At 43.9% G+C, this 27888-nt stretch overlaps 1 protein-coding gene across 1 annotated transcript in view; it reads right to left on the bottom strand.

The window, feature by feature from the left end:
• Window positions 1-27888, bottom strand: part of plxnb1b (plexin b1b) — a 209140-nt gene that overhangs the window by 11412 nt on the left and 169840 nt on the right. The window contains exons 19-33 of the mRNA XM_084317760.1: window positions 25194-25330; window positions 24456-24632; window positions 22396-22621; window positions 20902-21144; window positions 17331-17510; window positions 16825-16973; window positions 14173-14273; window positions 13195-13412; window positions 12741-12919; window positions 12436-12502; window positions 4515-4661; window positions 3454-3619; window positions 2171-2274; window positions 1804-1888; window positions 860-1026 (exon numbers count right to left, since the gene is read on the bottom strand). Of these exons, the coding sequence (XP_084173886.1) occupies window positions 860-1026; window positions 1804-1888; window positions 2171-2274; window positions 3454-3619; window positions 4515-4661; window positions 12436-12502; window positions 12741-12919; window positions 13195-13412; window positions 14173-14273; window positions 16825-16973; window positions 17331-17510; window positions 20902-21144; window positions 22396-22621; window positions 24456-24632; window positions 25194-25330 (2346 nt within the window). The remainder of the gene's footprint in view (window positions 1-859; window positions 1027-1803; window positions 1889-2170; window positions 2275-3453; window positions 3620-4514; window positions 4662-12435; window positions 12503-12740; window positions 12920-13194; window positions 13413-14172; window positions 14274-16824; window positions 16974-17330; window positions 17511-20901; window positions 21145-22395; window positions 22622-24455; window positions 24633-25193; window positions 25331-27888) is intronic.

Raw genomic sequence — 27888 nt, 5'->3', positions numbered from 1 at the left:
TGTGGAGAGGGATGGGCACAGGAAGAGGGAGGGAGAGAGATAAATGTTTTGTTGTGACTAATTGTTTTGTTTTTACAGGACATCGTATAATATTTCCAATTAAACAGGGGATAAAGAGAGAAAAAAACTGAAAAGAATACATCATCAAATATAGAAATGTTATGTCAGATCTCAACTATCTAACTGCTAGTTCCACTTCCATTCTATGGCCTGTAGCACCTTAAGGCCCATCTCCCTACCTTTATGTTGGAATTGATCTACCTCTTTTCTTGATCCTCCAATAGCAACTGTTGCTTTCCTTGGACAAATGATGAAAGTAATGGTTGTGATTGGAGGATAAAGAAAAGAGGGTGGGGTTTTAGATAGGTGAGTTGTGTGTGTAAAGGCCATACACGTGGCTCTGTTTTCATTCAGTAGGTAGAGCATAGTATCACTGCCAGGACTATGGATTACATTCTCGCTGGCGCCACCCATCTATGCACTCATAATGATGTAAAACATTGTTTCTCAAACCTTTTCATGTCAAAGACCCACAAATTGACAGGTAACAGGGACAGGGACCCACATTTGATTTGTCTCAGGGACCCCTCTCTAAGAAGATCATTGTTTTTTATGATTTAGTCTGGAATTCCATAGTCTATAATGTATGTAGGTGGAGAGAGAGCAGTGGAAAGAAACCTATGATCAGAATAGTCATTCGTGTATTCTCTCATTGTGCTAAACTTCTAGTGAATAAGGTATTAGTGAAATTAAACTCTCTCTACATCAGCTTGGGACCCCCTGAAACCCTCTCAAGGACCCCTGGGGGTTACCGGATCCCACTTTGAGAACCACTGATATAAAAGACCTATCCGCCAACCTTCATGGAGAGGAGGCGTGTGAGGTAGATCTCCGGTATGGCCTTGGCCCTCTCCCGCTCTCTCAGGCTGCCTCGCCGGTGCTTGGGGAGCTCGGGCTCCTCGCTGGCCTTCACCAGATGCCACAACTTCACTCCGCCCTCATCCGCATCCTCCAGCATGGGAGTCTCTGGAATACCGCAGGAAAACACAGGTCATAAAGGTTAAAGTTCACAGGGATTGTGTGGGGCAAACGATTGGTCTGGCGGTAACAAGAGACTGTCCTGCACTCTGAAGGTCACAGGTTTGATCCCCATTGCAGCATTGTGTATCAAAATGTCCTTGAACACTACGTTAAACCTCTACTTGCCCCAGTGGTGATATAATATGATTATGATGATAACTGTATGGGTTTGATGATAACTGTATGGGTGTGATGATAACTGTATGGGTGTATGGGTGTGATGATAACTGTATGGGTGTGATGATAACTGTATGGGTGTGGTCTGGTGATAACTGTATGGGTGTGGTGATAAGTAACTGTATGGGTGTGATGATAACTGTATGGTGTGGTGATAACTGTATGGGTGTGGTGATAACTGTATGGGTGTGATGATAACTGTATGGGTGTGGTGATAACTGTATGGGTGTAGTGATGATAACTGAATGGGTTTGATGATAACTGAATGGGTGTGGTGATAACTGAATGGGTGTGGTGATAACTGAATGGTGTGGGTGCAGCAACAGGGATTTGATAAAAAAGGGGAAGTGTGTTCAGTGAACCTTCCATAATATGTTTTATTACAAGCAAGGCCTCAAAAGGGGTTCAATAAATTGTTTTATGAGTAATGGTGATTGAGATGTCCGTCACCAGGAGTTGATATCATAAAGAGGAAGCAGTTGACATTCCTGTGAGAAGGAACTGCACTCTGACGGGAACAACAAAGTTGTCTGAAAAGGAACTCACTCTCTCCTGCCACATAGTCATGGTTGTCATGGTGAATGTGTTTGGTGTGGCGCGGCACCAGCGCCACCGTGGCTCCATCTGGGACCTGATGAACAGAAACAGAAACAATACTTTATTTCCCTTCCACCTTGACAAACAATATACACGCACATCCAGCTACCTTCAAGGCAGGACCAATGGAAGACTGCAATACAGTAGCAGGTCCGCACACTGTAGCTCCTTATATTCTGTTTATTTTAATATCCAGCAGGGATGTTTTCAGTCAACTCTCTACTTTAGACCTCTGTGCAATTAATGCTTAAGTTTCCTCATAACGCAGCACACCAACAGAAGGCTTATGAAAAGGGTTATGTAGATGAATTCTGACCTTGTAGTGTTGCAGTGTGTTGAGGCGTTTCCAGTTGCCCTGGACCACTGACGTCAGGTCCTCGTCAGACAGGATGAGGTGACCAGCCACTCCAGACCGCCATTCTGAACACATACAACATATATATATATTATATAGACACAATATATACATAAACACAACGCTCACAACCTCAACTCTATCTGTCTGTGTGTGTATAACTGACCCCGGTTCCAGTGAGTGTGTGTTTGTGTAAGTGTGTGTGTGTGTGTGTGTGTATGTGTGACTGGCCTAGGTCCAGTGAGTCTGTGTGTGTGTGTGTGTGTGTGTGTGTGTGTGTGTGTGTGTGTGACCCAGGTCCAGTGAGTCAGTGTGTGTGTGTGCGCGCGCGTGTGTGTACGTGTGTGACCAAGCTCCAGTAAGTAAGTCAGTGTGTGTGTCAATCAATCAAATCCTTTATTTAACCAGATAAGCATCATTGAGATTAAAATCTCTTTTTCAAGAGCGATCTGGCAAAGCAAGGCAGCAGAAAGTTTCAACATAAAAAAGAACATCACAATAAAATACAGATAAAACATTCACAGCAAGCTCCAATGTCAGGCAAGTTATCAAACAGGCAAGTTATCAAACACAGTTGCACTGTCCGTGTATGCGTGTCTGTGGTTGAGTGTATAATTGTGTGTGTGTGTGTGTGTGTGTGTGTGTGTGTGTGTGTGTGTGTGTGTGTGTGTGTGTGTGTGTGTGTGTGTGTGTGTGTGTGTGTGTGTGTGTGTGTGTGTGTGTGTGTGTGTGTGTGACCCAGGTCCAGTGAGTCAGTGTGTGTGTGCGCGCGCGCGTGTGTGTGTGTACGTGTGTGTGTCTGACCAAGCTCCAGTAAGTAAGTCAGTGTGTGTGTCAATCAATCAAATCCTTTATTTAACCAGATAAGCATCATTGAGATTAAAATCTCTTTTTCAAGAGCGATCTGGCAAAGCAAGGCAGCAGAAAGTTTCAACATAAAAAAGAACATCACAATAAAATACAGATAAAACATTCACAGCAAGCTCCAATGTCAGGCAAGTTATCAAACAGGCAAGTTATCAAACACAGTTGCACTGTCCGTGTATGCGTGTCTGTGGTTGAGTGTGTGTGTGTGTGTGTGTGTGTGTGTGTGTGTGTGTGTGTGTGTGTGTGTGTGTGTGTGTGTGTGTGTGTGTGTGTGTGTGTGTGTGTGTGTGTGTGTGTGTGTGTGTGTGTGTGTGTGTGTGTGTGTGTGTGTGTGTGTGTGTGTGTGTGAGAGAGTTGTGTGTGTGTGAGTGACTGACCCAGGTCCAGTGAGTCAGTGTGTGGCCGGTGTGAGAAGGAGGTTCCCTTGTAGACATGGTCCAGAAGCTTCTCCTTGACCTGAGTGATGGTGTCGCAGTCCAGCACCTTGGAGGGCACCGGCTGGGTCTCGTTTACACCTCCACCCTGCATCAGCACGTTCAGAGTCTGGTGGAGGAGAGGACACAGAGAGAGAGATTTACTTCTTTTTGGCCCAAGTTTATTGATCTGATCCCAGAAACGCTGAGGATTGGATGCGTGCGTTTCTTCCAGTTGTAAAATATAGCCCTTGTTATACTGTCTTGTATCGTAACCTTTTATCAAACTAATTTAGCCTTAGCTTGAAATGAGCTCTGTACTGTTCTTTCTGTTCTTTATCCCCTTTATATTTCACTCAACTGTGACCTCATTTTCTACTTCTAAATTACATGCTATACTATGTTATTTGATACTATCTTGTCTAGCACAGTCTCTGGAGCGTAACAGTAAGAAGCATTTTGTATGAAAGTATTCTGTACTTCTGTATGACAACTATTAAAGAAACTTGAAACTTGAGAAACAAATAAATATATTCTGCTCTACGCATTGCCTTCCATAGGTCCCCTAACTCCTCATTCCAAAATGGTTTATTAGGCCTATGGATTTTCCTGGGTGACTTTGGTCCTGTGACTGTACCACCTAGCTCACTATGTAAAAGCTCACAAACTCTACTATACCATCCGTCTATATCATCTTGTGTGTTTTGCACTGCCTGCATACATTCAACCAGTTTCCTACACCTTTCTCCAATTTGTCAGAAAGCTGTTTTGGAACAGACCTGCATAATTTACTAATTAATTTATTGTATACAGTTTAATCTTGTTGATGTTCGTTCACATCTGTAAAAACCAGCTTGTTGCCGCACCGTGAACTTCTGAAAATCTGAGATGAGTTGAGATGAGGGTAATACTTTAAATTCGGGACAAGTTTCTAAACAGTCAAAGGGCACAGCTACATAATCTACAACGGCCCTCCCTTTGATTGAAACTGAGGTGAAATTGTGTGCGTCAGCCTGTCCTCTCACCAGTGTCTTGTACTCCACATCCTCTCTCAGCAGTCGGTTGTCATTCAGAGTGTGCTTGGCCTTCCCCGTCACCGCGTCCACTGGCCCTTTGTCCACCTGGTGCTTGATGGCTCTGAACAGCATGAAGAGTGCCTCCCCAGCAGAGTCCTAGAGACACACAGCTGGTTAGTACTGGCCTGACATGCTTGATGACATTTTGTATATTTAGCTTTTTGTTTGTTTATTTCGATTTTGTTTGTTTATTTTGGATCTCTTTTAGCTTGAAGGCTAGTCTTCCAAGAGTCCATATGTTACAATCATTAAAACATACATATGTACACTAGTATGTATTTATGAGTTACAATCATTAAAACATACATATGTACACTAGTATGTTTTATGAGAAAGGCAAAAGGGAAACAAAAAGAAGAAAAATAACAAACTATGATAACATTCCAACACCATTTATCATATCAAGGACACGTTGATGATTCTGATGACTGTGGTACCAATGTGAATGTAATGTCATTTAGTATGTTCTATGCATGTTTTAGAATGGATTTGCATATTGGAATGAAGGCTTGAGGTAGCAGTAACTATAGTAACTATAAGAAGAGCCTGGGACACATTCCAAACATTCTCACAGAAGAGGTTCAGCGCTGGGCAACAAATTATTACTATATATTATAATATTATTATTATATATTATTATTATTATTAGAGACTTCGGGGCGAATTCACAAAGAATGGAATGCGCAGTGCTAATAGCACCCTTAACTGCACGCATGGTATCTGCTCAGTCTTTGCACGCTATACACTAAAGATATTGTGCGGATGAGATGCTAGCGCAAACACGCCCATAGGTGTGCAATTTGCTCCAGCACAGTTTGCTCGCAGAGCAGTCTGCACCTGACAGCGCTGTTGGCAAATATCAGGAAGGGGGAAATAAACCCGAAATGAGGCATAGACATAACAGTATTTTTCACCATTAGTATTCCGTTTATTTCGTATTTTATTTCGTTTACTTCGTAATGTATAGAGCTTGCTTAATTTGTATTTTCATGACACATTGCATCCTTTGTTTTGTCACTATCTTTCGTCATTGCATATGTTTGTCATGTCCTATTCCTATTACATTTTTTACTTATAATTGTACTATATTCTATTGTGCTATATTTAGTTTATTTCCTTTAATTTTATTCAACCTCTTTATTAACAGTTGTACAGCCCTAGCTTATATTTGATTTCAGAATTATATTCTATTCTGCTATATTTAATTTAGTTTATATCCCATTTAATTTTATTCAACCTCTTTATTAACTCATTCAGAGCCACGCCCCTTTGACCATATTAGGGCTAGCGTGCCAATAAGAATAGAATAGGATAGAATAGAATAGAATAGATCTTTATTGTCATAGTTACAGTTGTTACAACGAAATAAAAAAAATGCAACCCTAGGTGCTAGTAAAAAAAATAAAACAGTCCTAAACACAGTATTAAATATGGGGTGGCTAGGTGGCGTAGTGGGCAAGGCGCTCGCCACGAATGCGGAGACGCTGGGCTCGCCTGTTCGAGCCCAGCGCTCCACATTGCTTTCAGTTTAGCTGGTCGTTCATACTAATACACATTGGCCGTATTAGGGGGTGGCTAAACTGATGGGTGGGGATCGGGCGTTGTGGACAGCGACTCCTACAGGTCGGTTGGTGCGCCTGCGCAGTAGAATCAGGAAGTGCCGGGGCCAGCGTGAGCCTCCCACGCGTTACTCCTCGCCACTGAGAGATCGAGCTGCGCAGGTGAAAAGATGCGACTGCTGTTACCTCAAGTACCGGAGGGGACTTGTGCTATGTATGACTTAGTCCACATTGCAGCCGGCTTGTGGGAGGCAAGAAACAGCGTTTGTGACAGGGGAGGGTTGAATTGGATGATACGAAATTGGGATGGGAGAAAATATAGAAAATGGGAGAAAAAGTGGATAAAAAAAAAACAGTATTAAATATAAAAACAGGGGTGGGGCATAAATAAGATTAATATAAATAGGGGGGTGTAAAAGATAATTGCACTATCCCTAATGTTGTGTGTGCGATGGGGGGGGGGTGCAAGGGAGACTGTTTTAAAATTTAGCTGAGTTTAGTGCACATATGGCCCTGGGATAAAAACTAAACTTCAGTCTGTTAGTCCGGGTGGGCATGACGCTGAAACGCCTGCCCGAGCGCAGCCGCACGAGATGCTTGTTGCCCGGGTGGTGTGGGTCCTTCAGTATTTTTACTGCTTTTTTGAGGCAGCGGGAGTTGTATAGTCCCTCCAGTGAGGGGAGGGGGCAGCCGATAATCTTCTGGGCCGAGTTGACGACCCTCTGGAGCGCCCTCCTCTCTGCGGCTGTGCAGCTGAGGAACCACACATTTATGCAGTAGGTGAGGATGCTTTCCACGGAGCAGTGGTAAAAAGACACAAGCAGGTCTTGTCTGAGGTGGTAGTTTCTCAGTACTCTCAGGAAGTAGAGTCTCTGCTGTGCCTTTTTTACTATCGCCGTGGTGTTGATTCTCCAGGTCAGGTCATCCTCCAGATGGACACCCAGGAACTTGATGACCGAGACTCTCTCCACACATCCCCCGTCGATATACAGGGGCTGTATGTCGGTCTTCTTCCTCCTGTAGTGCACGATCATCTCCTGGGTCTTTAGCTTGTTCAACTGCAGGTTGTTATCCTTGCACAGGGCTGACCGCTGCTCTATTTCGTCGCGATACGCGGTCTCGTCACCTTTTGTGATGCAGCCCACCACGGTGGTGTCGTCAGCGAACTTGATGATGGTGGAAGGACGTAAGTCAATGGGAGGATGGGGAAATTTGCGAACACTTAAACTATATCTTAAATTATGGCTATGGGTCTAAAACACCCCTCGCTTATCAATGACTTGCTTGCAGTCAACATGTACGAAACGGATTGTTTTTTCATTGGTACATTTCCGTTTTATACCATTTTGAATACGAGTATAGTTTTGGAGATGTCTAGTAATTCCAGAGAAATTCCGCAATAATTGCCCTTTACTGGAATACACAAAACACGTAATTTTTCGGCTGATTTATGAATCGTTTTCAAATAAACGCTAGATTATCGATAGTATGTGTACTTATGCACGCTAGAGAAGCGGGCTGAAAAATCGATTATCCATGCCGTGGTCAGCGCGCACACACACAAACAAGTGATGTGCATCTCCATCACTGAGGCCGATGTGATGCGCATCTCGATACGGTGCCAACGATACAATACATTAACGATACATTTGAAGCACCGGGCGATGCGATGCAATACGATTCACCCCCGGTTGAAATACGATACGATTCGATACGATTTGATTCAACATAATGCGATTCGGGGCGATACGATGCGATTCAACACAATGCAAAATAATGATAAAATGTTATGGTATGACAGAGGATTTAGTTGTATTCCTTATATGCAGCTTATATGTAAGACAATTTATATATAAACTCTTGGGTGCCTAAGAAGACTTTTGCATAGTACTGCGTTTTCTATCCACTTTAGCTAAAAAAAACACACACACAATGTATATTATACACACTACTGTGAGACAATAATAATCACACACAAAGGGATAATGGCTTATAGCAGACTTAATGATTTTATAATATTTCAGATAATGAAATTAAATGTTTATCATCAACTATCCAATTAGTATTTATATTGTAACGTTTGGCCACTTTAAATCATTGAACAGAGAGAGAGAGAGAGAGAGAGAGAGAGAGAGAGAGAGAGAGAGAGGGGGAGAGGGAGAGAGGGAGAGAGGGAGAGAGGGAGAGAGAGAGAGAGAGAGAGCGTGTGTTTGAGTTTGAGCGTTCTGATGCTCCGTAGCTGACCACACCAGGATTGCATTTTGTCAACACAGTTGGAACCTGGAGGAAGCGATATAAAGAAACGAATTGCCAATAAATGTGAAGTTATCTTTTAACCTGTTGTCAAGCGTCTTCAATATACCCCCCCCCCATTTCCTCACTAATGGAACTGGTGTTGCAGAGTCACGTTAGTTAGTTAGACACTGTAGTTTAGCGTTAGCTGAACGGCTAACTGGCGTTAGCCAGAGGCTACTAGCGTTAGCCAGTCGATCAATTCTATTCATGTCTCCTCCTCCTCGACTTCCACTGTTTGTTGTTGATAACTGTGACGCGGCTCTCGCCTTCTGTAGTAGCGAAGCAAAGATAGTCTCTGCTGTGTGCAGTCACAGTGCACTGCTGACAGAAGTGGATGAGAGGAAATTATATGAATGAATAGTTTTGACCGATGCAAAGACGCTACAACAAGATGCATCGCGAGTTCAGCCTGAATTGTAGCCGATGCAGACTTATTCCACCGGTGCACTCGCATCGTGAACGTTTATGCCGGTGCACCGATGCGAATCGGTGATTTTTAACATCACTAACACAATTCCTGATCGCCATTCCAAATATTGATCGTGTTTATTGATCCAACGTTATAGCACCAAAACACATACTCCACGCTGCTCTGAGTGTCCTCAGTCCATCTGTTATAACAATACTGCATGCCCGAGAAGTAAAACCCCGGGACCGGAATTTTTTTCTGATGCAGTCCCACCCAATCCAATCCAATGATGTGCAATACCATCCGGGAAACGATAGGCGGCGGTATTTGCCATTTTCGAGCTCAGACCCATTCGCAATGATAACGTCAGGCTGGATGGATGAAAAATGTATGGATATTGCTAATAAAAGAAATAACGATTAAAACTTTTTAAAACGATTTCTCTGGTTTTCTCTGGTCTTGGCACTCAACGCATGGCGAGTTAACCCGACTAATCTCGTGGTTGGCACTGAATGGGTTAATGTATGTCCGCTAATGTCGCATCGAAAACGGCCAAAGCAAATTCCTTGTATGTGACAACTACTTGGCAATAAAGACCTTTCTGATTCTGATTAACAGTATTTTCCTCCGCCCGTTCTTCTTGCCTGGGAGGCATTGAATGAGACCTTCGCCTTGGTCCTCCTTTTGAGGTCATTCCACCTCCGTTGGCAATCCAAACTGTGCTCACAGACTGGGATATGAGATGCCAAATGTGTTTCTTGGCTGCAGGTGTCGTGTTCTTGCCATTCAATTGGGCAAGATGTGTTTGGACCTCGTTCCGACAGGACCTCCAACCCGTGATCCAGATGCCAAATGTGTTTATTTAGTTTATTCCGTATTGTATTTAGTTTATTTAGTCATTGCATTTGTTTGTCATCCACAAATAAATTATTTTGAGCAGACCTGACCATAGTGCTGAATCTTTATACCGCATTTAAGCACTGTGCCAGTGAAGATATTTTCTAATTAGAATATTTTCATGAATATCTTTTGTGAGAAAGTTGTATTTAATGTTTAGTTAAGATAATAGAACCTGCATTATCATATACTACAGAATAAACTTTTCATTGGCCATGTTTCCAGCGTCTACTCCTCATGGACCTGACGAAACATTATAAATGAAACGTTTATTCTGGAGCATATGTGTATGCGGGTTCTATTCTCTTTATTGTGATTATTATATACCTATCATCATCATCTACATGCTCCACAGAGCGTACGCGCACCTGGAGAAGCCGCGCAGCTCAGTGAGGATTATGTTCTTTGATTTCTCCAGTGCCTTCAACACCATCCAGCCGTCACTGCTAGCGGAGAAGCTCTCCGCGATGCAGCTGGAGCACGGCTTGGTGGCCTGGATCAAGGACTACCTCACTGAGATGCCGCAGTACATCAGACTAAAGGACAGTCAGTCTGACGTACTGGTGAGCAACACCGGCGCCCCCCAAGGAACTGTGCTGTCACCCTTCCTCTTCACCCTCTACACCTCAGACTTCTGCCGCAACTCAAGCGGGTGCCACCTGCAGAAGACGACTCCTCCATCGTAAGCTACATCACCGACGATGATGAGGAGGAGTACAGAGCCCTGGTGGAGAGCTTCGTGGGGTGGAGCGACAGCAACCACCTCCAACTCAACACCAGTAAGACCAAGGAGCTGGTGGTGAACTTCCGGAGGGGCAAGAAGAGGCCCCCCCCGATTCCCATCACCATCCGAGGGGTGGATGTGGAGGTGGTTTCTTGGGGTACACCTGACCAATAAACTGGACTGGTCGGATAACACAGAGGCCCTCTACAGGAAGGGACAGAGCAGGCTGTTCTTCCTGAGGAGACTCAGGTCCTTCAATGTGTGCAACAGACTGCTGCAGTCATTTGACCAGTCTGTAGTGGCCAGCATCCTCTTCTATGCTGTGGCATGCTGGGGAGGCTACATCAACTCAAGGGACACCAACAAGCTCAACAAGCTGGTGAGGAAGGCTAGCTCCGTGGTGGGAGTCGAGCTACCTAGACTAGAGGTGATGGCAGAGAGGGGGATGATAAGGAAGCTGGCTGCCATCATGGAGAACCCCTACCACCCCCTCTACGACGAGCTAGTCAAGATGAGAAGCTCGTTCAGCCACAGACTCATTCCCCCCCGACACTCAACTAACCGCCTCGGACAGTCCTTCATACCAGCGGCCATCAGGCTCCACAACAGTGGGCAGCGACTAGCAGCCTCCAGGCTCCACAACAGGGGGCAGCGACTGCTACCAGACATTGACCTGGGACTTATAGGAACCCAAGGAGGACAACCTACGCTACCTTAGGCATACTGCACCTTATGTGGATACTGTGATACTGTGAATAATGTATATTTCAGTGGATACTGCGATACTGTGAATAATGTATACTCAGTAGATAGTAAATTACTGCATACTGCTCCTTATGTGACACTGTGAATAATGTGAATATTTATTTTTCAGCTAGTTAGATAGTAAATTATATTGACCAAATTGACCTAATTGTTTACACTGCCTGTGTTGTTTTTACTACCTGTACCAAGTGGACCCAGGGAATTTGGCAACCACATCCATTGTTATATTACTCTGGCGTTGCACACTACCTGTGTTGATTGAATAAGTTTGCTTCCTATTTCTAAAAACATGTTCGTTTTTCGCTTGGTGGTACAATTGGAACGTGAGTGCAGTCAATAATAATAATAATAATAAACTTTATTTATATAGCACCTTTCATACAAGGATTGCAGTTCAAAGTGCTTTATATAATAAAGACATAATAAAACAAGCAGCAAGAGCAATGCATAACACAAATAAAAATTGCAGCATGATGCAAAATCTAAATCTAATTTAAAAATCAATCAATAGTGCTGACAGCCCGACAACATTGGGAAAGCCGACAACGTTAAATAACAATATTTAAATAATAAATAAGATTGCATGGGATCTCTGGTTGGCTGGCTCAATATCATCCTTGATTTCATTGAGTAGATCGGGAATTGCTTGAGCTGACAACCTGTGTCTCCAGATGATTTCAGTCTCGCTTAAATCAAAAAGTGATATTCTCCTTCAAAATATTCTTTCACGGGCACGCCTGGCATTACGATGCCTGTGTCTGGCAACAATTATTGCTGCCATTATCACCTGTGACGCTGGCAGTGACGCTGGCAATGACGCCCCTTTATAGATGCGCTTAGTTTACCACCAGATCTCTGAAGACGTAAAGAGCGTCGCTTTAACTGTGCAGTGCAATTTGCCGGGCCTTTGTGAATTGGGAGTATTTTTGGACGAGGCTCATTTGCATAGAAAGGGGAACATGTTCCGCCCATATTACCTCATTTAAATCCCCGCAAATAGCACCAGACGCAATGCTGATGGAACGCAGTTACCACCTCATTTAACCCGTTGCGCTTCCTTTGTGAATAGCAAACTGTGTTTCAGAGCTATTTGCGCCGGCATAGCGTCAGAAAAAGCTGTGCAATCTCTTTGTGAATTCGCCCCTTAGTTAGTCTAGAGTAGAGACTGACCCTGAGGCAGGCGAAGAGGCAGATAGACATCATTCTAAAGTAGAGACTGACCCTGAGGAAGGCGTAAAGGCAGATGGACATCCAGTTGGTCAATAACTTCTCCACCACCGTCTCGGTCCTAGAAAGAGACAACCAAATACTGTGTGAATGACATGCACCACTATTGACCTATCTCGAAACCTGCCCTCTTTTCTTGAACCTCCAATCACAACTGTTGCTTTCCTCTGACAAAAATGTTAATAACCACACTGACAAATCTGTTACCTGAATTTCAGCACTTAATACAAATTACTTTACAATACAGATTACCCCATTCTCAGAAATGGTAGCATTTTGTTGGCACAACACACACTTACCTGCGTAACATGAGCTTGGGGTTCTTGGCCACGTACTGTTCCACCAGGTCGTTGAGAAGTGTCTTGAGGATATCTGTGAAGTACTCCAGTTTGCCGTGCAGGGCCACAGTCAGCAGGGAGGCCACATAGGCCCGGTCCCTGGGAGAGAAGGTCCGCTGGCTCTCCAGGGTGTGGATGAACTGAGGGGCAGGAGGAGAAAGAGATGAGAGAGACATGGGCCAGAGGAGGTACACGAAGACTGACAATATGTTTATTTTTGTTTGAAATTTAGTCCCGTTTCTCTTTTTCACATTTGTTTAAAATAAATGATGATTGTGATTAAAATAAATGATGATTGTGATTATGAAAAGTGTAAATTTGAAGTATTAGAAATCATTGCGGTTGCTCTGTCTGACTAACGTAAATGTTCTATATTGATGGTTATGATGGCTATAAGGATAGTGAAGATGCCTACCTTTGTGAGGAAGAGTTTGCTGTTGAGCAGGTTGGATAGCTGCACCAGACCCTGCTCCACAGTCTGCCTGCGACACTCCTGGACGTCCAGGTCTCGCCTCAGTGGAGACTCCCGGTGACCGGGGAAGAAGATGCGCTCTGCGTACTGTTTGTAGTCCAGGAAGGGGATGCCAGCGCCCACCGGGTCACTGGACATGTCCATCATCTCTGTCATCAGGTCTGGGGGCGGGACAAAGACAAAGGAAGAGACGGTTATTGGGTGTTGTTTGGAACACCAAGTGATCTTTCAATCGCAAATGTCAGATGACAACCTTCTCATCGCCAAAGCATTTTAGTTTCATGGTTTCGGTGTTGGGAATTTACCATGTAACATTTCATTAGAAACTGTTATATGTTCTATTATGCTCTACCCCTCATCTATTGAGCATCTCTATCCTAACCTCTATACTACTTCACTCTCATTGTGTGACTGAATGATGGAAGATTGACGTTGGAACTGGAGGTGCTGAAGACTGGGTTAAAAACTGAGGGCTGAGGAATATTGACATTAGACAATTAGAACAGGGCTAAAATTAAAACTGAGGAGCCAAGTGGAACGTCCACAGAGGAAGGCTGGAGGTAACAGGATAACTCCATTATAGTTTCACCATCCCGAACGGCCGTCTCAAAACAAAACCGATCTGTTCCCTTGCAGGAAGAAAAACAAACGGCCTCATTCTCAAGTCTCTTGATTTCTATTTTCATTCCCCTTTCTCTTTTTTTCTGGTCATTCTCTCTCCATCGGATTTCCCAATTTTTATACCTTTTTCTCGTTTCCTATTTCTCTCTCTTCTATTTTCTTACTCTCTCCATCCATCTTAAGATGGAGATACGATAATTCTAAGAGGGAATGGAACCTCTAACCCCGTCAGTGTTAGTGCCATGCTCTACACATTGAGCTACATCGACACCCATCTTCTCTCGTTCTTCTACTCCTTACCAGTGAACTCTTTCTTGCAGCGGTCTCTCACACTGGTCTCCAGGTTCTCCAGCTGGATCTGGACCTTCTTATAGTCCCTCAGAGCCTGCTTACTCTTCCTCCTGGGAGGGAGGGAGGGAGGGAGGGAGGGAGGGAGGGAGGGAAGGAGGGAGGGGAGAGAGAGATGGGGGCATAGGGAAATATGTGTGAGGAGAAAGGAAGAGTTTTCAGATTCAGACAACTTTATTGATCCCACGTGGGGCAATTCATATTGTAGCTTGCACGAGTAACAAAAACAACAACAACAAAAACATCTCAAAGACAACACAGCAACAACAACATTCCATGCTATACACAGTCCAGTAAAAGTAAAAACAGACAACTAGGTGTAAAAGGCTACTTAAAATGACTACTGTCTGTGTTTAAAAGTCTGATAGCAGAGGGGACAAAAGATTTAGCGTAACAGTTGGTCCTACTTAATGGAACGTCGTAACGGCGGCCAGAAAGCAACAGCAAAAACCGCTAAGACAGAGCAAGGAGAGGTTGATTTCTGATGCTCATCCCCTTCTTGACCACCTGGTCCGTCCAGAGAGAACATATGTCTCTCTGTTTCACTCCAATTATTTTGGAGCACACTTTCACAATATTCTGTAGGCTATTCTTATCTTTAATAGATAGGCCACTGAACCAGCAGATAAAAGAAAAGGTTAAGAGGCTTTCAATAAAAGAACCATAAAAAGTGCTCAGGATCTTCACACTAACATTAAAAGAGTTCAGATTTCTCAACAAGTAGAGTTAGAGATAATGTAAGATTATTTTGATGACATGTTCACAAGCTATTTACAATCACTGACAGTGACATGTGACAGTATTCATGTTTCAACTAAATAACAAGCAGCCTTTGTTAGGAATTATAATATTTCCCCAATATGTTTCTCTGCTTATGTGTGTCTGAGTGAAACACAAGTTAACCCTTTCACTACCAAAGGGTTAAAGGGGTACTTCCAAAAAAAAATATGCAGATTTATCTTGCACATAATCTCACACGCATCCAATAACTATAAAACATTAATTTAGTTTGACAGTTATTGAGAATAAATTAGTTGGAATATGGCCACCAGTGGATATTGAATCCTTGTGTTGATTACAGCTAAATTAAATGATAATGTAGCAGTTCATATAAGACAAGGTAATACTATTTTTCTACTTTTTTATCTACACAATTTCATGGAGCTGTACACAACACAAGGATTCAATGTCCCTGATGACATCACTGGTGGCCATTTTCAAACTCATTTACTCTCAATAACTGTCCAACTAAATGAGTGTTTTTGGATGTGTGTGAGATTATGTGCAAAATAATATCAGCATTGTTTTTTTGGTGAAGTGCCTCTTTAATCAGACTGAGGAAGCACAGGAGATAGAGATGGGAGGACAGACTGATAGGAACAGTAATAAACATTTGCTTCGTAGAATCAACAGGGAACATAGCGAGCCCCCTGACCTTGGTGTGGCAGAGATCTCAGGCTTCCTTCCTTAACTCAATGGAGGCCAAACCCGAGATAAGTCGGGTTAACTCGCCATGTGTTGGGCGCCAGACCCGAGATTCCGGGTCTGATTTTTGGTCGTTTATTCCTTTATTCAATATTTTTATTCATTATTCATCCAGGGACCTTTGTGTTACCATAGGGAATGAGTCTGAGGTCGCCAAAGTGCAATACCGGTCGCATCCAGCTAGACGGCGGTATCGAGCACCCTTTGTAACCTTGTATCTTGGCCTGTGTAATGGCCAAATGTCTCCGGTTTCATTTTTCCTTGTCGGGCAAGGGGAGCGGTTCTCCCGGTTCAAGTTCAAGTTCCTTTTATTGCCACACGGCCAGGCCGGTGGACTTCAAGAAGTTCCATTGAAGCATGTCAAATATCCCGATCCATATGTTGTGGTGGATTATGCCGTCAACCAAATGGACATTGGATGTACCAGATGGCGATCAAACAATTGGAATATTATTTTTGGAATACTCCCAATCACAGGTAAGGACGATCTGACGTACATTTTTGCTTGATCCTGCAATGCTTTTATAACGATCGGGCTGATAAGCGTTTACTTTTTAGTGTTCAATACGAATGCCGTTACTGACAATCAAATCATCAGAAACGACCCCCCCTTTCATGCATTCATGATGGAACATAATACCTATGATATAGAGTTGATTTCGGAATAATAGCGTGTACAGGCAAGAAACGGCAACGTCTATAGTGGAATTGACGTATAAGGCTATAACTCAGCATTTCATGAATTACCCTAGAACGCTCTAAAACCATACTTATATTCACCACGGTATAACACGGGAACGTATGGATGGAAAAATGTATTCTTTTTCACATATTGAACGATAGCTATACATAGCTATAATATAGAATATAGTTATAGCTCTACAAACAAGGTGACGCACTCCTATCGTTTAAACTTTAAAGTATGGCCTAGCTACAGCGGGCCCAGACTAATAGCTGGCACTGAATGAGTTAATGCATTACCATTTGTTACAGCATCACTGCGTTTGGCTGAATAAAGCTTTTTTAAAGGGCGATCGATTGTCTCCTGTTCATTGACTCTTCATCATCTCCAAACAAGAATTCCCAACACCTGACACTAAACGCAGCCCATCAACCCACCTGTAGATCAGCACTATGATGAGGACTATGAGGGCCACTATGGAAGCCCCAACCCCGACTCCTATCTGGGCCTCCAGAGGGAAGGTGGCCTGGCTCAGGCTGTCGTACTGCACCTTGCCCAGGGAGAAGTTCAGGTTGCCCATCTGTACCTGAAACACAAAACACACACATTTTGGACACAGTTAGTGAAAGGTTTTAAATAGCAGTGCATGATAACGAATATACATTTAGAGCATGTAGCAGGTGCTCTTAACCAGAAGGACTTACAAAACTGAACCGTTAAATGAGCTCAAATTCTTCTAATACCACAACTGTAGGCAGATAGTTACACAAGTGTATGGTTGTGTAGCTTATTATTATAATTTTTTAATAATAATAATACAAACACTCATTTGAACATGTTTCTGAATATACAGCTTTCCCCCACCTCTACCTTGACAAGAGATCTGCTAGAAAAGACTTTCAGAGAGCCAATAGAAACTCAAGAGATGCGGCAGTGGACTCACAGTGAATTCCGGCAGATTGTCTGTTCCCTCTCGCTTCTTGCCGGGGGGGCCCGGGGCTGGCTGTTGGGGTGGAGGCTCGCAATACAGGTGGTTTCTGGTCAGGGTCTTCACAGCACACACACCCTCCCCCACCAGGACCACCACCTCGTCCTTAGTGATGGCCAGGTCCAGATTCTCTCCCTGGGAGGAGACGAGCGGAGCAGAGAGGTGGGAAGTGAAATGACGAGAGAGAAATCAAGTCAAGTCAAGTCAAGAGTTTTAATTGTCACGGCATACAAGTATACAATGAAATGCGGGATTCAAGAGGACAGGGGCAAATTCACGAAGGGATTGTGCAGCTTTTTCTGATGCTATGCCTGTGCAAATAGCTCCAAAACAAACTTTGCTATTCACAAAGCACTCACAATTCTTTTATTATTATATTGCACTACCACAGGACCTAGCATGTCCTACCATGCTCTGTAAATAACTCATGTACATATACCGATATGCCCTACTCTGTTTACTTGTTTTATTGCACAATGTCGTTCTATTGGATTCTATTATATATTACTATTGTATTATGCACATCGTTGCGGGCAAGACCCCCCGCATTTCATTGTATACTTGTATGCCGTGACAAATAAAACTCTTGACTTGACTTGACAAAGGGTGAGATCAAGTTCAAGTTTCAAGTTTCTTTAATAGTTGTCATACAGAAGTACAGAATACTTTTATACAAAATGCTTCTTACTGTTACGCTCCATGGTGCATGCATGGTGTAACTGAGGGGTACAATTCCCTGACTGTATTGAATAAGTATGGTATCATTAAACCACTACTGTCTTATGTACATTACTACTGGCCATACAGTACACAGGTATATGAGATGAACACGTCCACAATAACATGGTTTCACACAAGTACTCGTTTAGAAGAATATTTATTAGCAGCAATAATATTATATTACATTACTTTACTTAGAGTCGCGCTTGTAAGGCGAAGAATGTGCATGAATAGGTCAAGAGCGTAAGTCCATTAGAATATTACGCAGGAGATAATGAATACCACCTGTATCGTAGGAATTATATCTATGGTACACTAGTAGGGCAGCGGGAGATACTAGTAGGGTCCCTCCGGTTGTAGGCCAGCAGGGGGGAGGATTTGTCGGTAACGAAAGTCTGGGTCAACGAAGAATAAGGAGACTCCAGGTACAGGAGACAGTGCAATAATCTCTTGATCCGCAGACGAACAACAGCTATTCTCCGGTATGCAGCTCCGCATGGAAGAAAGCTAGCCAGCCTCAGGCGTCCTAGAGACGGGCTCGACGTTGCTCCTCACAGGGTAAATCCCACACAATTGTGGGTGTAGACGATTCTCCGCTCCATCAGGTACAGGACCAAAGCAAATATAATCCAGCCGAAAAGGGCTCTGTAGTCGTCGGGTAGGTTATCCAGTGTACATATCCACACGGTCCTCGTCTAGGGCTCCTCGGATGACGGCACCAGGTTAAGCCGCCCAGCCTGGATAAGCACACTAGCTGGTACGAGGAAGCGTTGGTAATGCTGGTCACTGTAGAACGGTAGCCGCACGATACACTATACATAAATAGACTATTACTGAAATAATAGAATAGGTCGAACTCGACGGTACAGCGTTAAACTCTGATACTTCAGCTATCAATTCGCACGCGGTCTCAAGGCTCTAATTTGGGGCAAAACGGGCCCACTTCACAGCACGTTGTATCGTGGTGTGAGGCTTCAACTTATTGGGTAACTCTACTTCTGTATTCACCTGCGCCGTATTTATACGTTAGGTGAACAATCTAGTACCAGCCTCATTTCTGTCTCGTATTCTTGCGCAGAGCCGGTCATGTCCAGGCATGTCTTTGGCGGTGACTTTGAACTAGACATTGGGGGTATGGCAGTGGCGCCTAAGGGACCGCTGTCCAATAGGAGAACGAAATATTATGGTCTGTACTAGGTAAAAGGGATATTCCGTGTATATGTACAAAGAATACACAAGGGATATCAGACGATATACAAATACTATACAATATATATCAAGTAATAAATATATATATTCGGTTTAATCTGATCCTTCGTAACACATGGTAACTGCGTTGCCATCACCATTGCATCTCTGCGTCTGTGCTATTTGCGGGTAATATGGGCGGAACATGTGCCCCCTTCTATGCAAATGAGCCTCATTGCAAAAACACACATTCACAAAGATCGGCACTAATTGCCATGCACAGTTAAAGTGACGATATTTACATCTTCAGAAATTTGGTGGTAACTAAGCGCATTAGGGGTGTCATTACCAGTGTCTCAGGTGATCATGGCAGCAGTAATTGTTGTCAGGCGAAGGCATCGTAATGCCAGGCATGCTCGTGAAAGAATATTTCGAAGGAGAATATCAATTTTGGTTTAAGCAAGACCAAAATCATCCGGAGACACAGGTTGCCAGCTCAACCAATTCTTGATCTACTAGATGAAATCAAGGATGATATATTGAGCCACCTGCCCACCTGCTTCATGTGCGAGCAGATGAGGGCAGACATGTCAGGCAAAACATAGTCACACATTATTTCACATGATATGCTTTGCTGTTTCTGCAACAAAATAAAGTTGTCTAATTCCACCTGTGTGACCAAATTTTTTATGAAAAGTAAGAAAACTAACCTACGCACATAACTCCTTTGGGTGCTGGGTTAGGTAATAATCACAATAAAAATAATAGAACCTGCACACTCATACGCTCCAGAATAATATTTAAATGTATAATGTTTTGTCAGGTCCATGAGGAGTAGACGCTGGAAATACTGTCAATGAAAAGTTTATTCTGTATAGGAGAAAATATTATTCTCTTAACTAAACATACAACTTCATTTCTCAAAAAAAATGTAATCTTAAATGAGACAATATTTTCACTGGCACAGTGCCTAACTTCGGCGTAAAGAGTCAGCACCATGGACAGGTCTGCTCAGAATAATTTATTTGGGGATGACATGACAAACAAATGCAATGACGAAAGATAGTGACAAAAACAAAGGATGCAATTGTGTCATGAAAATACAAATTAAGAAAGCTCTATACATTATGAAATAAACTAAATACAAATGGTGAAAAATACTGTTATGTCTATCTGTTATAGAAACGAAGAGCTATTGATCAGTCAGGACTTCGCGATTGTCCTAGGACATGCATACTGTTGCATGGGCAGTATTTATAAAATGTTACCATATCAGGAGCAAATAGCTAATTGCAAGAGTAAACTGCTCAGCGAGCCAACTGCGCTGCCAGATATCAGGAGCAAATTGCACACCGTATGGGCGTGTTTGCGCTAGTATATCATTCACACAATATCTTTAGTGAATAGGTCCTTAAGACGGAGCAAATAGCGGGCACAAATCACACGCAGTTAAGGGTGCTATTAGCGGGCACAAATCACATGCAGTTAAGGGTGCCATTAGTGGGCGCAATCCATTCTTTGTGAATTCGCCCCAGTGCCATGAATGTTAAGCAAAGTGCCATGCATGTGAGCTGCCACTAGAGAGTGGACAACCACTGAGCCTCCCTCCTGATATTACCTCCAGTTGGATGAAGCTGCCTGGGTTGTAACGGTAGGCCTTGTGGGGCTCCAGCTGGTTCAGGGGGTGAAGGATGGGGTTGGGCTCGTACTTGTAACCCTGAGGGTTGAGGGCGCTGAAGTCGAAGCGCAGGTTGTCCAGGAGGAACTCCACAGTGACCTTTGAACCCCAGACAGAGGAGTCCACCATGGGTGAGCGACACAGGATCAGAGTAGAAGAATTCACCTCGCAGCGCTCCAGGAACTGAGTAGGACAGAGGAGGGTTCAAATCAATGAGTGTTTACATGCACAAAGTATTCTGGATGCTAGCTCGCATCCTGGTTAATAAGGTCTGAAGCCCAATTTATACCTTGCTGAAATGGGGCACACAGAGCCACACAGATGGTCAAGGAGGTCCCAACGATCACATTCAGCTTTTTAGTAGTATGGTTTTTATAAACAAGATATTACATTACATCATGTATCAACTCACAGTCATATGGAACGTTCAAGTATGCAGAATAACATTGTTCAGCTTTGTGAACAACATTATGTGTCAACAAAGATAATCTTGTGATCTCCAATTTGGCCTGCACAAATATGCGCTACTGTCTAGGATACTGTCACCTGAAGTATAAGCGAGGAAAATAATATTTATAATTATTATTATATATTTATAATTATTATTATATATTTATAATTATTATTATTATTATTATTATTATTTTTAAATAGAATGATATTCTATAGGCTTGCCGTGGTAGTCAGTGATACTGGTGTCATTCTGTGTTCAGGCATCCAATGAGTAAATTAATTGCCTACTGCCCCCTTAACAACTTAGTTTCAGTTTCACTTGTAGAGAGGATTTAACTTCCGAGACTGAAGAAGACTAGAGAACAGATGACATGTTACACAACAATGCCAGAGGATTTATCAATATTTTGGATTTAAACACAGTAGCAGCAACTGGAGAGGAGCTCAGATGATCAGTCCAAAAGTATGTATTGCTTTTTTGTAGAAAGTCCGGGGAGAAAGTCGGTGTGTGTTCGCGCGTGTGTGTTTGTGTCTTTCCTGATTGGTTACAATTATTGGGCGAACAAGAAAACTAAAGAAAACTGTAAAACTTTAATGACCCTGCTGTGTTACAAACATATAATAATTGGTTTTGTTTTAGGAACACCTAGGCTGTGTAGTAAACGGGAGCGCAGGAGGGGAGAGCCGAGTGCAGAGTGTCAGTGCGCATTGTTAATTTTTTCTGTCCGCTTGTCATCGTGCCTAAGCAAGCTTCAACGTTTTATTCATCATCTACATTTGACAATACAAGCTTAATATTCAACGTTAAAGATCAATGTAGGCCAGTGTAAAGTAAAGTAAAGATATTGAGCATAGATTTGTAAAATGTGCAACCCTAGTTTCACCATGAAAGCGCCTCAACTCTTGTTGTGAACTAAAGACAGATTATGTGCAATATGATACGATTTAGATGAGCTAAAATTTTATTTTTAACACACGCACTGGTCTGCCTGAGCAGAGAGGGTCTCCGGGACAGGCGGGTTCCGGCACCATCCTCTGTTGCCTCCTCAGCTCCTTCTCCTCGCCCTGCTCCCTCTCTCCACTCCTCCTTCTTCTCCTCTTCCTCTTGGTCTGGCTGACAGACTCATAGGGATAGACGGTCACCACCATCCTGGGCTCCTGCACCACATCCAGATTATGGCCAACCACGTAGATCAGACGCCCGCCACTGTAACGAGGAAGACACGACAATGTCACTAACTCACTCCATCACTCACACATTCAGTCAGTAACTAACTAACTCACTCGGTCACTCACACATTCAGTCAGTAACTAACTAACTAACTAACTAACTCGGTCACTCACACATTCAGTCAGTAACTAACTAACTAACTCCGTCACTCACACATAGTCAGTAACTAACTTAACTAGGTTAGTCACTCCTCACATGCCTTTTGATGTCACAATGATATGAATCTATAACACAGTGTGTCCTTATTTAATTGATAAACATTTCATTTTGGTCCAGAAAATGCATCATGAGAATAACATGAATACATTATGGAATACCGGAATGCAACGCATGATTATTTGACAGCTTTGGTAGAGTAATTTCATATTATTTGTTTGGATTGTAGGTATCCACTTTATTTATAAAGCACATTTAAAAACAACAAAGCTGACCAAAGTGCTGTACAAGTCACACAACAAAAAGCACACAATAAAACATATGCAATATTTCACATAAAAGGCAGGTCTCTCAAGCTGTGTCAAAAGACTCAAAACCAAAGAAAATAAATGTGTTTTGAGGCGTGATTTAAACACCTGCAGAAGAGTGGGGGCCTGCCTAACATGCTGCCACTGCAAAAGTCCCTCCTAAGCTTCAGCCTGGACTTAGGAACAGCCAGGAGGAGCTGATCAGATGAGGGACCTTGAAGGAACATAAGGTTCCAGCAGGTCCGAGAGGTAAACCGGTGCTAAGTCGTTCAGACACTTAAAAGCAAACAGCAAAATCTTTTTTTTTTATCCACTTTTTCTCATCCTATTTTTCTGTATTTTTCTCCCATCCCAATTTAGTCGTTATGCCAATTCCCCCCTCCCCTTCCTGGTCGTTGCACGCATGTGCCCCCCACTGGTCAGTCTAGGGAGCCCTGAAGTCTATCAGATGCTTCCTCCGATACATAGGAGACAGCCAGCTGCCTCTTTTCAACCGACAGCGAGGGCTCTCACTGGGGAAGTGTAACATGTGGGAGGATCACACTACCTTACCCAGTTCCTTCCCTCGCTGTGCACTGTGCAGGTGCCCTGACCGACCTGTAGGAGTCGCTGTTTACAACGACCAGAATACCACCCACCGGCTTCCCACCCGCTGACACTGCCAATTGTGTCAGTATGACGACCGCCCAAGCCGGAGGGACCACTGACAGCCGGATTCGATACCAGTGTCTCTGCGGTGGTAGACAGACGCTTAGTCCGCTGCGCTACCCGGCCGCCCTAGCAAACAGCTAAATCTTAAAATCGATCCTAAAACGCACAGGAAGCCAGTGGAGGGAAGCCAGTACAGGGGAAATGTGCTCTCGCTTACATGTACCAGTTAGCAGATGAGAAGCAGCGTTCTGGACTAACTGCAAGCAAGAGATGGAGGCCTGACCATCTTAAGGTCACAGTCGATCTTCACCCTTAGATTGTTGACAGCTGGCTTCACAAAATGTCCAAGGGGGCCCAAATCACCAGGAGCATGCGCATTGCTGGGACCAAACACCATAACTTCGACTACTAATGACTAAATTGAAAGGTTTCATCAGTGATGACACTTGACTGCCCGGGTCAACGTAAAAGGGATGAGTGACGATGAGGTAATAGGATACCTACATGTCTGCCCTACATGGCAGTAGTCCTACTTCGTCCTGTAAACCAGTGATCTACTTCCTATTGCAAATGTTTCAAATTACTGATCACAAGAGGGTTTTAGTACAGAAATGTGCACACACACATACACATACACACAAACACATACACAAACACACACACATACACATACACAAACACACAAACACACTTACTCCAGGAAGCTCTTGGTGGGCTGGGCATGTGTGATGTTGGGGTCGGAGGTGTAGAGGTAGTGGGGGCTGTGGAGGTGGCGCTGGCTGCTGCTGTAATGCAGGGTGAGCCGCTGCTCTCCCGTCTTGTTGCTGCTGCCACTCACACACACCAGACTGGCTTCCTGGACCTCGGACACACTAGGGGAGGAAGAGGAAGAGGAGAAGGAGGAAGATGGAGATATGAGCAAGAAGAAGACAGAAGGTGAGGGTCATTTTGTGTACAGAGGGCATGAGAGGTTTGGCAGAGAGATGGAGACATGTGTGTATATGTATGTGGGTGCTTCTTATTTAATGTATGCAATAGCCTTCCCGGTGTGTATATAAATTGGGTATTAGGGTGTGTGTGTGTGTGTGTGTGTGTGTGTGTGTGTGTGTGTATGTCCTGTCTGCAACAGGTCTCTCCGCTCATGGAACGGCATATCCATAGTCTATGAACAAGTGGCCGACATGTTGTTGGCACAATTTGGAAATGTGCAGACACAAATCGCTGTTATATTTTAGATAATGCTAAGCTAACAAACTTTTCGCAGCAACGAAAAGTGCCACAAACAGGCACGTTTGGTGGACCTATTTGGTGGCAATCCAAATAAAAACTGTTTTTAAATAATAATAATAATCGATCATTCACACCCATCCCTACTATGCATGTGTAAATTATGTATTCATCTGTGTCTATGTGTGTGTGTGGTTGTGACTCACATGGTGCAGGGAACCCCTCCCACAGAGACGGCGAGGTCGGTGGGACGGCCCGTCAGCAGGTTTCGGCCTGTGATGGTCAGAGACGTCCCGCCCGCCTTGGGCCCCCTCTCCGGAGACACCCCCATCACAAACGGGTCCTGGCAGAACAGAGAAGGTGGATCAGGAGGGGCCGTTACTGCCACCGACTCGACTCCCCCCTCCTTCGACAAGCGCCGCTGAGGTGCCCTCGAGCCAGGCACGTAACTCCCAACTGCTGCAGGGGAGCTGCTAAATTAACAACCATGAAATACCACTACCAGGTGTGAATGTGTAGAACTGTGTGAGCGTGAGGCTGAGTGTTGCTGAGAAGTAAAATTATGTGTTTGTGTCCTGTCTTACGGTCTCATGCTGCACTACCTTTTTTTAACTACCGGTAGTCACTGTACTGACCATATTCACACGGCAGTCATTTTGCTCTTATGTTAAGTTCAAGTTTCTTTAATAGTTGTCATACAGAAGTACAGAATACTTTTATACAAAATGCTTCTTACTGTTACGCTCCAGAGACTGTGCAAGACAATATAAGTATGAAATAAAATAACATAGTATAGCATGTAAATTAGAAGTAAAAAAAAATGAGGTCACAGTGTTCAGTATAGACATATGTACAATGTTTGATGCATAATAGACGTAACTGAGTTACCATATAATATACAATACTATATAGTGCAAGGCAGAAATGGGATGAGGTGCAATTTAGGTACAATTTACAATAGGTGTACGAGTTGTAGTGCAAATCCTTTATCAATAAATATAAAGTGTGTTTGTGTGGTTTAAGTGAGTGTGCGTGTGGGTGTGTGTGCTGTGTGCATTTGATGGTTGTTGCATAGTGTTTATTGTTCGTTTAGCAGCCCGATGGCCTGGGGATAGAAGCTTCTTCTGAGTCTTTCTGTGCTCGCCTTAAGACTCCGGTATCGCTTGCCTGACCGCAGCAGTTCAAAGAGGCAGTTGTTCGGGTGGCTCGAGTCCTTAATAATTCTCTTAGCCTTCCCCCTGCACCGCTTGTTGTAAATGTTCTGGAGGGTGGGAAGCCCCCCTCCAATTGTGCGTTCGGCTGAACGTGTCACTCTTTGTAGTCTGCTACGGTCTTGTGCAGTGCTATTCCCAAACCAGGAGGTGATGTTGCCAGTCAGGATGCTCTCTATTGTACATGAGTAGAAGTTCCTAAGGATCTTCTGACTGACTTGGAACTTCCTTAGGCGCCTGAGGAAGTAGAGGCGTTGTCGTGCCTTCTTCACAACACTGTCAATGTGTGTGGTCCATGTCAAGTCCTCGGATATGTGGGCTCCGAGGTACTTGAAACTGTTCACTCTCTCAACCGGTGCCCCGTCGATGCTGAGGGGGCTGTAGTCCTTGACCCCCAACCTCCTGAAGTCCACAATCATCTCTTTTGTTTTGCTGACGTTCAGGGAGAGGCAGTTCTCCTGACACCACTGACAGATTCTCTACCTCTTCCAGGTAGGCCCTCTCGTCGTTGGCAGAGATCAGGCCCACCACTACTGTGTCATGAGCAAATTTGATGATTGTGTTGTTGTTCCGCTGTGCCACGCAGTCATGTGTGTACAGGGAGTAGAGGAGGGGGCTCAGAACACAGCCCTGGGGGGCCCCTATGTTGAGCGTGATGGATGAGGAGGTGCAGTTGCCTGCTCTTACCACCTGGGGTCTGCCCGTCAGGAAGTCCAGGACCCACTGGCAGAGGTCATAGTTCAAGCCCAGGTCCCTGAGCTTGGCTATGAGTTTGGAGGGGACTATGGTATTGAATGCTGAGCTGTAGTCGATGAACAGCATTCTCACATAGTTCCCCTGCCTCTTGTCCAGGTGTGATGCTGCTGTGTGCAGCACATGGGCTATGGCGTCCTCCGTGGACCTGTTGGGGCGATATGCAAATTGCAGGGGGTCCAGGTTGATGGGGAGGGAGGAACAGATGTAGCCCTTCACTAGCTTCTCAAAGCACTTCATGGCTATGGAGGTGAGGGCTACAGGGCGGTTGTCGTTGAGGCAAGCGGGCGTAGATTTTTTGGGTACAGGGATGATGGTGGACTTCTTCAGACAGGTGGGGATGACAGCCTGTTCCAAGGACAGGTTGAAGATGTCAGTGAATACCGGGGCCAGTTGGTCGGCACAGACTTTTAGGATGCGGCCGGGGATGCCGTCCGGTCCTGCTGCCTTCCTGATATTCACTTTTTTAAAGATCCGTCTCACCTCATGCTCTGTTACCCTGAACACTCCATCAGCAGACCCCCCCCCCCCCCCCCATTATGCTCAGATTCCCAAGGTGAGAACATGGTGGAAAGAATAAATAAATAAATACTGAATTACTGACCTTCCCTGGATAAATAATAAGTTAAAAAGAAATAAAAGAATGACTAAACTGCCATTTTCCATGCTGCTTACGGCTACCTATAATAAATGTTTTATTACATTTCTTTTAAACAGCAACATAGAACTGCATTTAATGGCAATGGCCGCTGCCACTTATTGTCCCATGAAAAAGATAGACTCTCTAAATAACGTCAGACATTTTATGTGTCACTGATATGTAATAAACAGGGGGAAACATTTGAGGATTATGGGCACTAATCCAGAAGGGCTCTTTGCCTGCCAAATCCCCCCCCCCCCCCCCCCCCCCCTTTCTACTTTCTAAATTCCAATTCTG

Source organism: Notolepis coatsorum, assembly GCF_963971535.1.
Source record: "Notolepis coatsorum genome assembly, chromosome: 6".
In the NCBI taxonomy this organism is placed as follows: Eukaryota; Metazoa; Chordata; class Actinopteri; order Aulopiformes; family Paralepididae; genus Notolepis; species Notolepis coatsorum.
The sequence above is the reverse complement of the archived record's forward strand: the minus strand, read 5'-3'. Positions and strand labels throughout refer to the sequence as shown.